Below are 15,826 nucleotides of genomic sequence, written 5' to 3' on the forward strand. Positions count from 1 at the left end.
AGGTACAAGGAGGAGCTGGTACCATTCCTTCTGAAACTATTCCAATCAATAGAAAAAGAGGGAATCCTCCCTAACTGATTTTATGAGGCCAGCATCATCCTGATACCAAAGCTGGGCAGAGACACAACCAAAAAAGAGAATTTTAGACCAATATCCTTGATGAACATTGATGCAAAAATCCTCAATAAAATACTGGCAAACCGAATCCAGCAGCACATCAAAAAGCTTATCCACCATGATCAAGTGGGCTTCATCCCTGGGATGCAAGGCTGGTTCAATATATGCAAATCAATAAATGTAATCCAGCATATAAACAGAACCAAAGACAAAAACCACATGATTATCTCAATAGATGCAGAAGAGGCCTTTGACAAAATTCAACAGCCCTTAATGCTGAAAACTCTCAATAAATTAGGTATTGATGGGACGTATTTCAAAATAATAAGAGCTATCTATGACAAACCCACAGCCAACATCATACTGAATGGGCAAAAACTGGAAGCATTCCCTTTGAAAACTGGCACAAGACAGGGATGCCCTCTCTCACCACTCCTATTTAACATAGTGTTGGAAGTTCTGGTCAGGGCAATTAGGCAGGAGAAGGAAATAAAGGGTATTCAATTAGGAAAAGAGGAAGTCAAATTGTCCCTGTTTGCAGACGACATGATTTTATATCTAGAAAACCCCATTGTCTCAGCCGAAAATCTCCTTAAGCTGATAAGCAACTTCAGCAAAGTCTCAGGATACAAAATCAATGTACAAAAATCACAAGCATTCTTATACACCAACAACAGACAAACAGAGAGCCAAATCATGAGTGAACTCCCATTCACAATTGCTTCAAAGAGAATCAAATACCTAGGAATCCAACTTACAAGGGATGTGAAGGACCTCTTCAAGGAGAACTACAAACCACTGCTCAAGGAAATAAAAGAGGATACAAACAAATGGAAGAACATTCCATGCTCATGGGTAGGAAGAATCAATATCATGAAAATGGCCATACTGCCCAAGGTAATTTACAGATTCAATGCCATCCCCATCAAGCTACCAATGCCTTTCTTCACAGAATTGGAAAAAACTACTTTAAAGTTCATATGGAACCAAAAAAGAGCCCGCATCGCCAAGTCAATCCTAAGCCAAAAGAACAAAGCTGGAGGCATCACACTACCTGACTTCAAACTATACTACAAGGCTACAGTAACCAAAACAGCATGGTACTGGTACCAAAACAGAGATATAGATCAATGGAACAGAACAGAGCCCTCAGAAATAATGCCGCATATCTACAACTATCTGATCTTTGACAAACCTGAGAAAAACAAGCAATGGGGAAAGGATTCCCTATTTAATAAATGGTGCTGGGAAAACTGGCTAGCCATATATAGAAAGCTGAAACTGGATCCCTTCCTTACACCTTATACAAAAATCAATTCAAGATGGATTAAAGACTTAAATGTAAGACCTAAAACCATAAAAACCCTAGAAGAAAACCTAGGCATTACCATTCAGGACATAGGCATGGGCAAGGACTTCATGTCTAAAACACCAAAAGCAATAGCAACAAAAGCCAAAATTGACAAATGGGATCTAATTAAACTAAAGAGCTTCTGCACAGCAAAAGAAACTACCATCAGAGTGAACAGGCAACCTACAAAATGGGAGAAAATTTTCGCAACCTACTCGTCTGACAAAGGGCTAATATCCAGAATCTACAATGAACTCAAACAATTTACAAGAAAAAAACAAACAACCCCATCAAAAAGTGGGCGAAGGACATGAACAGACACTTCTCAAAAGAAGACATTTATGCAGCCAAAAACACATGAAAAAATGCTCACCATCACTGGCCATCAGAGAAATGCAACTCAAAACCACAATGAGATACCATCTCACACCAGTTAGAATGGCAATCATTAAAAAGTCAGGAAACAACAGGTGCTGGAGAGGATGTGGAGAAATAGGAACACTTTTACACTGTTGGTGGGACTGTAAACTAGTTCAACCATTGTGGAAGTCAGTGTGGCGATTCCTCAGGGATCTAGAACTAGAAATACCATTTGACCCAGCCATCCCATTACTGGGTATATACCCAAAGGACTATAAATCATGCTGCTATAAAGACACATGCACACGTATGTTTATTGTGGCACTATTCACAATAGCAAAGACTTGGAACCAACCCAAATGTCCAACAATGATAGACTGGATTAAGAAAGTGTGGCACATATACACCATGGAATACTATGCAGCCATAAAAAGTGATGAGTTCATGTCCTTTGTAGGGACATGGATGAAATTGGAAATCATCATTCTCAGTAAACTATCGCAAGAACAAAAAACCAGACACCGCATATTCTCACTCATAGGTGGGAATTGAACAATGAGAACACATGGACACAGGAAGGGGAACATCACACTCTGGGGACTGTTGTGGGGTGGGGGGAGGGGGGAGGGATAGCATTGGGAGATATACCTAATGCTAGATGACGAGTTAGTGGGTGCAGCGCAGCAGCATGGCACATGTATACATATGTAACTAACCTGCACATTGTGCACATATACCCTAAAACTTAAAGTATAATAATAATAAATAAATTAATTAAAAAAAGTATTAAAGAAAACAAGAAGAAAACCCAGGAGATGATATACTTAAAAGCACTTTGGAAAGGTCAGTTCTATTTTTAGAAGCAATGCACTAACCAATTTATTTTACATGTCTTTTAGAAGATAGTAATCTAAAATAGTTGTTAGTCATGCTTGTTCATCATAGACTGCAATTGTATCTCCAGACTATTTAACAATTTTAACAGGTTTGTTGAACCCGCAGCCCGTGGGCCGCATACAGCCCAGGATGGCTTTGAATGTGGCCCAACAAATTCATAAACTTTCTTAAAGCGTTATGACTTTTTTTGTGATTTTTTTTTTTAAAGCCCATCAGCTATCATTAGTGTTAGTGTATTTTATATGTGGCCCTAGACAATTCTTTTTCTTCCTCTGGGGCCCAAGGATATCAAAGTTGGACACCCTTGAATTAGATAATTGTGTAGCCTGGCACTAACCAGACTGAGTTACAGGGACTGCCTTGGGGAGAGGGGAATGCTATTCAGGCAAAGATCTAGATCCTCTTCTGATTGATCCAGAGAAGATCTGCTGTTTTTTTGTTTGTTTGTTTTTTAACCTACTGGACTTCTGCTTAAGATCTCATATAGTCTTAGGCACCATATGCTTGTATATACCTTGAGAATGTAGATAAATAGATTAATCCAGTGACCCATCCCCATATTCTAGTCTATGAAAATTTTGGCAACCATGAGAATTCCAGTTTACATGAACTGAATTAACAATATATTGTCCGTATTAGAGACAGTTACAAAAAGATGGAACTGTGGGTTAAGAATAAAAAATGAAGGTAATATGGATGGCAAATAGTAATAGGAGTACTGAAATAATGTTTTTGGAGAAATAAAATGGATAAAGGAAAATAAAGTTGGGTCTTAGAACTGCAAATTGAAGGGGATCAATAAGCATGTGAGAAAAACTGAGGGATGTAGGGAAGTAAGAGATGAGAGCCAGGACTCTGGAAGGTGGGAACCTGAGGAGGTAGGATATAGGACTGGAATTTTAGGAGGTAGAAGTGGATATTCCTGAGTTGTAATGAAATCAGAAAAGCTTTGAAAATTGGGAAGACAATTAGTCCAGCAAGGGAGGAAGACATTAATCAAATAATCACTAAAATGTGAAATTGTAAATATTATAACTTAGTATACAAAGGAGAGGTACTTGTATTGGTAGTGTGTGGGAGCAATGGCTAAGCTTAGATCTGAGGAAGCTGCTGTATTTGGTGTGCATGTCACCTCTCAGGGTGCCAAGTTCCCCACAGATAGTTATCTTTAATACCTAGCAAACTACAGTCATGTGCTACATAACAACATTTCAGTCGAGGATGGATTGCATATAAGATGGTGGTTGCATAAGATTATAATACCGTAATTTTTCTGTATCTTATTAAAGTTTAGATACAAAGATATTTGTCACTGTGTTACAATTGCCTACAATATTCAGTACAGTAACACTCTGCACAGGTTTGTAGCCTAGGAGCAATAGGCTATACCATATAGCCTCAGTGTGTAGTAGGCTATACTATCTAGGTTTGTAGAAGTACACTTTATGATGTTCGCACAATAGTGAAATTGCCTAATGACACATTTCTCAGTACATATCCCCATTATTATGCGCCATACAGCTGTATTTAGAGTGTCATTCTTTCTGGATTTGTATATAAAATTGGAGGCATAGCAGGGAGTGGTAGTGGCCAGCCATGACTCAGGCTGATTCTGAAGGTAATACCAGTGTGGTCTTAAGACCATTGACATATTGACATATTTGCTTGTTGGTATAAATTTGGAATCTTTGACCCAGAAAGAAACAATAGGGGAGATAAATTCCCTCTTAATCAATTTTTTGAGATGGTTTCATGACACTGGGTAGGTTTTCCTCAGTTCAGTTCCAGCTGCCTTATCATTTGTGAATCTAGGTGAATTAGTGGGGAGGGAGATCCTGAAAAGTTTCTCAGATAGAAAGTAGAATTAGTCATAAGTACTTATTACTGTAACAAAGGTTTGGAATATTCTGGAATCTGTAATGAATTAATAGATTCATATCATTATATTCAGTAATACATATTGAATGAATGAACAGAGATATAGTACGTATGTACAAGAAGCTTTGAGAAGCAATAAGCCTACATTTTAGCATATTTATGATGCTATATTTTAACTAAGATTTTGGAAAACTTTTTACATTAAGCATATGTTTTATTTCAAGTTGGCATGTGGTCACTAATGAAAAGCTTTTATTTTTCCTTTTATATAAGAGCTATGAAGTCACATAGGGAACTAATAATTTTGTACAGGGTTTTGCTCCTTAATTGACATATGCCTTTTGATTCTGGAACTGATTACGAAAGAAGTCTATCTGTATCCATGAGCAGTTAACTCTTTCCAGAATTGGAATCTTTAAAGTGCATTGTAGCTATCAGGTCCAAATTAAGGCATAGATAGTCACTTGCAAGGTGAGATTTGATGGCAAAAGAAAAACTAAAATGTGGCCTAGAACTTCTTTTTCTTTTAAAAGAGGAGCACTTCTAACCATTTTCTGAGGCATTCTACCACAGTAAATCCTTTGATTGTGGGATTGATAGTTAGCATTATTTGTCTATCAGAAATGAGTGGTTCTGGGCAGTGGGACATTGAGAGTGGATTGTAGGGTTAGGCTAAGTTAGATGATATGGAAGGGGAAGTTGGGAAGTCGGTGGTGTTTTACCTCAGGACATCTCCACTAGCAATTGATATGCAAATGATTCATCCAGGGAGGAAGGAGATTTTAGAAATAAAGCTCTTAATAGGTTTTCAGGGATATTGTTTTGGGGTTTGATGGACTAAGAGTATAAAGGTAGCTTTTCTGACAGCATGGCCCTTTAGAATGGTACTACTTCCATTTTATGAATTAGTAGTTATCAGTTGAGGGAGTAAGGCAGACAGTTTCCCCTTTAGTAGGTATTTTGGGAATTTGTAGGGGGGTGCAAGAAGAAATTTTTTTTTTTACAGTAATAAATAGATGTGGTCCAGGGATGCTAGCCATTCTGTAATGTGAGGGTCATTAAGACTGATAATCCTATAAATAATATTTTATAAATTAGAGCATTTTGCAGCATGATATAATTGACATTCATCTCAGTTGATGCATACAGCAGCACTGTCAGGTAAGGAGCGGGGTATTATGATCTTCATTTTAGAAATAAGCAAAATGGGACTCAGAAACCATGTGATTTGCCCAAGATCATATGGCTAATAAGATAGCTGAGAGGTGAACTCATATCCTCTTTCCACTGAACTGTGGTTGGAAAAAATGATTGACTCCGAGAAAGGATCCAAGTAGTGTTTTCATTCATTCATTCAGTAATGCCTGTTTGACATTTGGGCTTTCTGTCTATGAATCTATCTTTATCCCATTTCCCATTGGGCTTCTAGTCTTTTTATTCTTGATTTGCAGAAGCTTTTTGTGTGTCTTCTAGATATTGTTTGTCAGTTTTACACTTTGAAAATATCTCCTCCTGCTCTGTTATCTGTCATCTTTGTAGTGTCCTTTATTGAAGAGAAATTTATAATTTAAAAAAATTTATTAGAGACGAGGTTTCACTCAGGCTAGAGTGCAGTGGCACAATCATAGCTCACTGCTGTCTCAACTTACTGGGTACAAGGGATCCCCTTGCTTTAGCCTCCCAAATAGATGGGACTGTAGACGTGTGCTACCACGCCTGGCTAATTAAAAAAATTTTTTTGTAGAGCTGGGGTCTCACCATCTTGCCCAAACTGGTCTCGAACTCCTGGGCTCAAGCAGCCCTCCTGCTTCCGCCTCCCAAAGTGCTTGAATTCCAAGCATAAGCCACCATGCCTGGCCAGAAATTTGTAAATTTGAAGTTGTTGCCTAATGGTATTGGTTTTCAGATCTTAATTAACAAGTTTTCCCCCACTATTAGTTATCAAGATATTGTCTTACAGTTTTTTCCTAATATAGTTATAGTTTTATCTTTTATGTCAATATCTTTAATCCATCAGAAATCCATTAAGGATATATTTTAAATTTTTGTATAAACTGCCACATTCTCCTCTAGAAATATTGTACATAATTGTATCTCAACCAATAGTACTTTGAGAGCCTTCATCACTGTTTTTAGTTTCTTTAATTTTGTCATACTTATGGGAAAAAAGTGATAGCTCATTGTTTTAACTATTGTGAACCAACATCTTTTCATATATTCATTGTCCATTTATATTTCTTTGGCAAATTACCTAGAAATACACTTTGTCCATTTTTTCTTATTGATATATAGAAATACTTTGTGTATTATGGATATTTATGTTTATATGATTTTTTTCCTAGGCTATAATTCTATAATTTATCTTTCAACTTTGGTTATGCTATCTTTTGTTATCTATGATTTCTTTGGTGGTTGATCTTTCAGATTTTGCTTTATGGCTGTAGTTTTTAAAGTTTTAATTTTCAGGGCCCTTAAACTCTTTAGGTGGATTATATCAATTGATATTTATCATATTAGGAATTTAAACTGGAAAATTTAAAGAATATTTAACTATTATCTATTATGCAGTAAGTCCATTACATGGTGTGTGTTTTTTTGTGTGTTTGTTTTTGTTTTTGAGATGGAGTCTCACTGTCGCCGGGCTTGAGTGCAGTGGTGTGATCTTGGTTCACTATAACCTCCACTTCCTGGGTTCAAGTGATTCTCCTTACTCAGCCTCCCGAATAGTTGCAATTACAGGTGCCCACCAGTGCGCCTGCCACCATGCCTGGCTAATTTTTGAATTTTTAAATTAAAGACGGGGTTTCGCCATGTTGGCCAGGCTGGTCTCGAACTCCTGACCTCAAGTGATCTGTTCATCTCAGCCTCCCAAAGTCCTGGGATTACAGGTGTGAGCCACTGTGCCTGGCCATTACATGTTAGCATATTGTACCAAACAGGGCTCCATTAGAAAAATAGAACCAGTAGAACATATATTAAGAGAGTTATTGCAAAGAATTGGCATATGCAGATGTGGAGTTGTCTGAAATCCATAGGGCAGGCTGTTGGAAAGGGCAGGCTAGAACTCTCAGGCAAGGGCCTAAGCTGTAGTCCATAGGTGGAATTTCATCTTTTTAAAGGAAGTCTCAGCTCTGCTGTTAAGGCTTTTCAAGTGATTGAATTAGCCCACCCAGATTATGTAGGATAATCTCTAGTACTTAAAGTCATCTGTTTATGGACATTAATGACATCTACAAAATCCTTTCATAACAATGCATAGATTAGTGTTTGATTGAATAACAGGAGACTGCGGACTAGCCAAGTTGACAGAAAACTGACCGTCATATATTTTTTGTTTGTTTTTTGTTTTTTTTTAAGAGACAGGGCCTCGCTCTGTCACCCAGGCTGGAGTGCAGTGACATGATCATAGTTCACTGTAACCTCCAGCTCCCGGAATTAAGAGAGCCTCCTGCCTCAGCCTCCTGAGTAGCTGGGACTACAGATGTGAGCCACTGCACCTGGACTTTACATGTATTTTTTATGGAAAATAAATACATTTTTGACTAAAAAAAGTGAGAAAAGGGTGGCGTTGTTTTATGTTTTTGCAAATCTCTTTAGTGTCTGACTTAATAGAAGACAGCCTGATTCTAATATCTGCTTCTGCATTCAGTCTGTTGCAATCTGTTGTTTTGGTTGAGATATGAAGATCTGGCCTTATACTGGTTATAGTTGGAAAGGGAGGAATATTTTAATAGTCTCTTCAGATAATTAAAGATATTCTTCTTTGATACTACACCAGGAATTGAGTAATAGTTGCTTAGAGGTTAGTTGTGATATAGAATCTGAAACCATATTATTGCATTTTTTCTACAGTTACATTAAAATCTATTCATCTGTCTTAGGCTCTTAATGGATATTTACCTATGCGTGATTTTGTAATATTATGCATTTATCACTCAGAAAATATTGGTTCACTGTCTTATGGAGTTCTAAATGTTGACACATTTTATTACTCAATATAAAAAAATTTCATTAGTATCTCCACTGATCTGAACAAAAAGTATTTAAGTATTGGGATGCAGTCAAACTCATGGTAGCAGATGTAAGTTTTTTAGGAATCTGATTTTTCATTAAAAGCTTGAATTTTATCATTGGCAATAAATATTGCCACTTGTTTTTCTTGAAGTGTCAGGCTTACTTTGCTCATTTTGAGAAAACGTCTACCAAATACTTAAGTCAGAAAAACCATAACTTATCTATCAATCATTCTTTCAAGTAAAAATGGTCTCCTATGGAAAAAGTGACTTCTTAGTCTGAGAACCCAATTGTACAGATGTTTTTCCTTGAGACAATGGTTGTACTTCAGAATGTAGTAGAAGTGCTTCTATTTTGTCAAACAGAATATTAAAAATATGTCTGTGTTCTAATAAAACTCTATTGACAAAAACAGGCAATGGGCCATAGTGCACAGTTTGACAACCCCTGCTTTATTTACCTCCTTGAGCAAATGTGGAAGATTAATAATAGCCGTTTTGAGGTTTTTATCCATGAATGCCATCATATATATAATTTTTTAAATCTGTTTTTATTGACTGATTTTTCTCCTGGTAATGGATCTTTTCCTCTTCCTTTACTTGTCTGGTAATTTTTCAATTCGATGTTAAACATTGTAAATTTTACGTTGTTGGTGGGTGCTGGATTTTAACATATGTCTTTAAAGAGTGTTAGGTTTTGTTTTAAGGTACATTTTAGTATTAGTTTGATCCTTTTGCAGGTTGCTTTTCTATGTTGTTATGGAAAAATCCCAGGTACAGTCATGCTTCGCTTAACAATTGGGATATGTTCTGAGAAATGCATTGTTAGGCAATTTCATTGTTGTATGAACACCCTACAGTGTACTTACATGAACCTAGATGATATAGCCTACTGCGCACCTAGACTATATGGTATAGCCTATTGCTTCTAGGCTATGAACCTGTACAGCATGTTACTGTATTGAATAGGCAATTACAACACAATGGTAAGTATTTGTGTATCTAAACAAAGGAAAGGTATTGTAAAAATATACTATATAAGCTTATGGGACCACTGTTGTATAAGTGATGCATCATTGACTGAAATGTCGTTATGCAGCACATGACTGTGGTTTTTTATTCTGAAACTTATTTAGCTTCACTACTAAGGTAAAATCCTTCTGAAAATTCTGCCCAATGCCCAGTGTATAATAAGGTCTCTTTATTCTTCATCTTGTGTAAACCCGAACTGTTCTCACCCTGTGTGGGCACTAGGAAGTGTTCAGTCTGATACTTTCTGGTGGTTCTTTCCTCAACCTCAGGTAGTTTCCCTTCACACATGTGCAGATTAGTTCTCAAGTGGCCCTCTCTGCAGATCTTTGCAGTGCTCACTCTGCACACCTGCTTCCTCTCTGGTACTCTGCCCCATAAGTTCTAGCCACCTTAGTTTTCCCAAACTCCGATCCCCATCTCCTCAACTCAGGTTGTCTACCAGGCTCTGTTTGCTTTCCCTTTCTTGTGTTGCAGCCTGGAAACTGCCTCTGGAGCAAACTGAGGTGATTGTAAGCTCATTGTGTTTGTTTCCTTTCTCTCAAGGATTACAGTCTCAAGCTTTCTATTGTTCAGTACCTGAAAACTCTTATTTCATGTATTCTGTCTGATTTTCTACTTATTATTTTAGTGCAATTCGTGTACCAGTTAATCCTTTGTGGGCTATAGTGGAAATCCCTTCTTTCATTCTCTCTTGAGTTCACTCTATCCAGGCTTAAGTTTCCAGCTCTATAATGCAACTGATTTAAAAAATTTTATCCAACCCAATAGCAGCATTCGAAAGAGTTGATCACTCTCTTTTTCTTGAAAAGCTTTCTTCCCTTGACTATTTATTTTTTTAGACAGGTTCTCACCTAACTCTGTCACCCAGGCTGGAGTACAGTGGTGCTATCATGGTTCACTGCAGCTTTGACCCCTCAGACTCAAGCAATCCTCTCACCTCAGCCTCTCGAGTAGCTGGGACCACAGGCATATGCCACCATGCCCAGCTAATTTTTTAATTTTTAGTACAGATAAGGTTTTGGTATGTTGCCCTGGTTGGTCTTAAACTTCTGGGCTCAAGAGATCCTCCTGCCTTGGCCTCCTAAAGTGTTGGGATTATAGGCATGAGCCACCATGCCCAGCCCACTTGGCTTCTTGGAACCATTCTCTCTTCTTTTACACCTACCTTCTTGGTCACCTCCTCCTCTCAGTCCCTTTTGCTGGATCCTCCTCATCATTTTAACTTCTAGGCTTTGGGGAATCCCAGAACTCAGTCCTAGGACCTTTTCTCTTCTATATCTGTACTCAATCCCTAATATCATCTAGTCTTATGATCTTTAAAATCTTTTATAGGCTGTAACTCCTATTGATATCTGAATTCTGAGCTTTCCCATGAACTTCAGATTCATATTCATTTGCGTAATGGCATGGAACTTGGATAGGTTTACATACATGGATTTCCTGATATGTCCAAAACTGCATTTTTGTTTCCCCCATGAAGGAAATAAAACATGCAAATAACACCAATAACCAAAACCTTTATCTGAATCTTGTCTTTTCTGCTTCAATAAAGTTGTGATTCCATTCTTCTAGACACTCACCCAGTTAGTCAAGAAATTCTTTCTTTTTTTTTTTTGAGACGGAGCCTCACTCTGTTGCCTAGGCTGAGTGCAGTGGCGTGATCTTGGCTCACTGCAACCTCCATCTCCCAGATTCAAGCGATTCTCTTGCTTCAGCCTCCCGAGTAGCTGGGATTACAGGCGCCCGTCACCACACCTGGCTAATTTTTGTATTTTTAGTAGAGATGGGGTTTTGCCATGTTGGCCAGGCTGGTCTTGAACTCCTGACCTCAGGTGATCCACCTGCCTTGGCCTCCCAGGGTGCTGGGATTGCAGGCGTGAGCCACCGCGCCCGGCCAAGAAATTCTTTCAGCTCCTCTTTTGAACTATATCTTGAGTCTAGTTACTTCTCATCACTTGACCTGTTACTTCCCTGGGTGAGGTCACTACCAGCTCTTAACTGGTCACTACCAGCTCTTATCTGTGCTAGCTGATCTCCTTGCTTTCATTCTTGCCCAAGCCTCTTCTCCATTGGGCAGTTAGAGCAGTCCTTTTAAAAAAAGAAGTCAGATCATGTTGTTCCTGCTTCTAGGCTTCCTATTTTGCTAAATAAAAGCTAAAAAAAAAAAAAAAAAAAAATACCACTTTAGCAAAAAAAAAACAAAAAAAAACAAAAAAAACCCCACAGACCTAAAGGTCTTATGTGATCTTGGCCTTGGCTAGCTCCTTGTTTTCTTTTATTCTCCCTCTTACTCTCTGTGTTCCAGATACTTTAGTCTCTTTGTTGTTTCTCAGACACACCAGGCATCTTTCCACATGTAAGCTTTTGCACTTGTTATAATTCTCTATTCTTGTGTGCTGTTTCACTGGGTATCCACATGGTTCATTTTCTTATCTCTTTTAAGCTTTTGCTCAAATGTCACCTTATTAATAAGGCTTTGTCAGTTCACCTGACATAAAATATAAAATAGCGCTAGCCCCACCTGTCACATTCTATTCTCTCATCCTGCTTCATTTTCCTCTACAGCCTTATTACCTCATATATAATATATATTTATTTGTTTGTCTTCCTCAGTAGAATTTAAACCCCATGAGGTAAGGGCTTTTCTTTTTCTTTTGGTAGTGGTGGTTGTTCATTGCCATATTCTCAGCACCCAGAACAGTGCCTGGCATATAGTAGGTCCTCAATAAATATTTGTTGAATGAATGGATCTTAGTGCTCATTTTGAAAAGAATGCTTTTTATAAACAGATATCCACTAGATGGCATTATTTTCAAACTTTATGTAATTAATGTCTGGGAGCAAATGATAGGTTATTTTCTGTTTTTTGCCCTAAACAAAAAAGATCTTTGCAATGAAGATTGTCATAAGAAGTTACTAGGATGAATGTGAGGCATGTCAAATACTGCATTTATATTTGGTTTTTGATTTATATATTTTTAGATGTTTATTATAAAATAAAAAACATTTAGAGAAACAAAATTACAGCATATTGGTGTGTAAATGATCCATTTAATACAGTTATTTAGCATGGTAACTATGAACAAAGGTTGTTCATGTCTATCCATTGACCACCATTCCTTTTGTGAGGCCTTCAGCAGTGGCAAAGCAGCAATAAGTTCCAGAGCCTTTCACTACTGAAGCCACTAGTGGAAATCCAGAAAATTGTCAGCTGTTCAGTTCTTGTTGCTAATGAGCTAGGTACTCTCAATCTGGTTCCTAATCAACTGGGCATTCAAATTTTGAAAAATTTCCATGTTTCTAGAAGATGTTGCCAGACCTATCCTGTTAAAAACTGGTAGGTTCTAAGTGCCAGAGATTTTTAGCTGACTTCTCTGACCAGCACTAAACTCAGCAAATAGTTTCCCTAATCAAAAATTTTCCCCCAAACCCTCAGGATTTGGCTGCTCTGCCTGTGCCAATGCCATCTCATTTCTTGATTTCCTCACTTACCTCATTTCCTTCTTCCATTTCAATCCCTGTGCCTCTCTTAAGCTCTTTTCCTGGATGGTTATTTGATCCATTTTATTCTCACTCTTCACACCTCTTTTGGTACTATTCCTTATTCATGAAGTATTTTTTCCTCTTCCTGTTCAACTTAGCTATGTATATTTTTCTTTTCAAATTGTTCAAAAATATACTTAAAAACAGTTGTTGAAGTTCTCTCTTCTCTTTTCCTGTTTTGGGTTTTTCTCTTTTATTTCTGATCATAGCAAATGTAAGGACTTGTTTTGGTTATCTTTTTAAAGTTCCCAGCCTCTTCTCAGAACTCTAACTATTTAGAAATGAAAACACTGTTCTTTTGTACTTTTGAGTCTCTAAATGGAAAACAAAATATAGGATGGTTTTCGAGTTTACAGCCTCTCCTCCCAGTTCCCCTGGGATGGCTAAGTACTAGGGCTGATAAAATGTCATTTCATTTAAAATGAAATGTGATGGTTAAACTCAAAACATTTAAAATGAAATGAGATGATTAAACTCAAAGACTTATATTTTTAACATTTTTAACCATAAATATGAGAAATTTCTAGTAATGCTTTCCATATCTTATAATATGAATGATGGCATTTTAACTTGTCACTCTCTTGTGTTTGGCCTACTGCATGTATTAAACTGGCTTTGAGGCCAGAATTCAGTGTTTAGAAAATCATGTTTTGTTTACTAAGAAAGTATTGGAACATTAATTTATTTGGGCCATAATTTTCTGTTTACCAAGGAATTATTGCATAGCATTAATTTGCATGAATTGTTTCAATTGAGAAAGTGTATTTTTCTGGAATGAGACATGAAGACTTACTGATATCTATTATAATGCAATATACCATATTTGTTCAAATATACTTATTTCATTCAAGAAAATGAAAGCATTCTTATTTAGTAAACATATCTTATAGCTGCTACTCTAAATATCACTTACAAAAAACATATTTAATCCCAGAAAGATAAATCTCAAGAGACATTGTTGTTTGCTCAAGATTAGATGAGATCCAACAGCCCTTGCTGGTTGCATGCTCTGACTGCTAACCTCTGTTAGTGCTTACAAAAGAGAGCTTAATTCTAAACCTGTATATTTAGCCATTTTGCTTATACCTGCTCTATTGATAAGGCTTAGGAGTTTCTCAAGTAAAATTAATTAGAGATTCAGCAATGTGGCTTTAAGTAGAATTGACTGTTTTCGTTTGTGCTATTTTTTTCACCCACAGACTGGTTGAAATAGCAGAATCCCGTTTTCCCAGATATTTTAACACTGAAGAAAAGTTACTTTTGACAAGTAGTAAAGTTCATCTTTATCGGGAACTCACCTGTGATGAAGTTCTACAAAGGTATGCTGCTTTAGATTTTGATTTTTTAGTAATGCGTTGAAGGTTTATGTTTTATCTTTTATGTTTCAGCTTCTAAGTGAAAAAAGTCTTTATAGGTTAGAATTATGTGGAGTAACTTTTTCAGTGTTCTTCTTTGTTATAGCCTTTTGGTTGAAGTCTTTCTTGAAAAAAAAAATTAAATGAATAAAATGTTTTATATTTAATTAATTAAGTGGTGTATTATTTATCTATTGTTTCATTAACAAATTGTCTCACAGTTTAGTAGCTTAAAACAGCAAATACATATTATTTCACATAGTTTCTGAGGGTTAAGTGTCTGGGAGTAGCTTAGCTGGGTGTTTCTGGCTCAATGTCGCTCAAGAGGTTATAGTCAAGCTGGTGGCCAGGGCTGCAGTTATCTTAAGGCTTGACTGGAGCTGGAGTACCTGCTTCCAAGCTCCCTAATATAGTTGTTGGAAGCCCTCTGTTTCTTGCTGGCAGTGGGCAAGGGACCTTTGTTCCTTACCATCTGGGCCTCTCCATAAATCACAACATAGCAAGTTGCTTTCCTCAGAGTAAGTGACCTGAGAGACTGGGCAAGTGAAAGAGTACCCAAGATGGAAGCTGTAGTCTTTTATAACCCACACTCAGAAATAAAGTACCATGATCTTGTCATATGCTTGTGGTCATACAGATCAAGTCTGGCACACTGTGGGAGGGACCTATACAAGGATGCAAAATACCAAGAGGAGGGAGTAAGTGTGGGCCATTTTGCAGACTGGCTACCACAAGTAGTTTTACCCCAGAATTGGAGCGTTAACATTATCTTAGGAGAATCAAGGAATTCTGAAACTACACAGAAACAGTTTGCTCTGTTTCCAGAAAAGTATGATATGTCTACAAGTTAGGTTTACTGAATTCTTGCAAATCATTACTGTAACTTAGGAAAGAATAGTTTATTGTTTTTAAGTTGCTTAGCCTTTGCAATACCTTTATTTATTTATTTTATCTTAAATTTATTGACTATTTTATAAATTCTTCTTTTATAGGATTGAATCTTTGGAAGAAGAAATTATCTCAAAAGGAATTAAACTTGTGATTCTTGACTCTGTTGCTTCTGTGGTCAGAAAGGAGTTTGATGCACAACTTCAAGGCAATCTCAAAGAAAGAAACAAGTTCTTGGCAAGAGAGGCATCCTCCTTGAAGTATTTGGCTGAGGAGTTTTCAATCCCAGTAAGTTTTTCTTTTTTTCTCTTTTTTCTTTTCCTTTCTTTTGTTTCTTGTATATTACATTCACTGACTTATGGTATCAAATAATAAAATTAGAGGAAAATGTA

The 15,826-nt window shown here is 37.0% G+C and overlaps 1 protein-coding gene across 14 annotated transcripts in view; it reads left to right on the top strand.

The window, feature by feature from the left end:
- The window catches only part of RAD51B (RAD51 paralog B), a 914,255-nt gene that overhangs the window by 51,767 nt on the left and 846,662 nt on the right, over positions 1-15,826 (top strand). For all 14 annotated transcript variants that reach the window (XR_010151168.1, XR_010151169.1, XM_016926252.4 and 11 more), the window contains 2 exons: positions 14,391-14,510; positions 15,539-15,722. Coding sequence is in view for 12 of the 14 variants with exons in the window: in XM_016926252.4 (XP_016781741.1) it covers positions 14,391-14,510; positions 15,539-15,722 (304 nt within the window). In the remaining 2 variants the exon portion in view is untranslated. The remainder of the gene's footprint in view (positions 1-14,390; positions 14,511-15,538; positions 15,723-15,826) is intronic.

The sequence above is a fragment of the Pan troglodytes genome, chromosome 15, assembly GCF_028858775.2.
Source record: "Pan troglodytes isolate AG18354 chromosome 15, NHGRI_mPanTro3-v2.0_pri, whole genome shotgun sequence".
NCBI lineage: Eukaryota > Metazoa > Chordata > Mammalia > Primates > Hominidae > Pan > Pan troglodytes.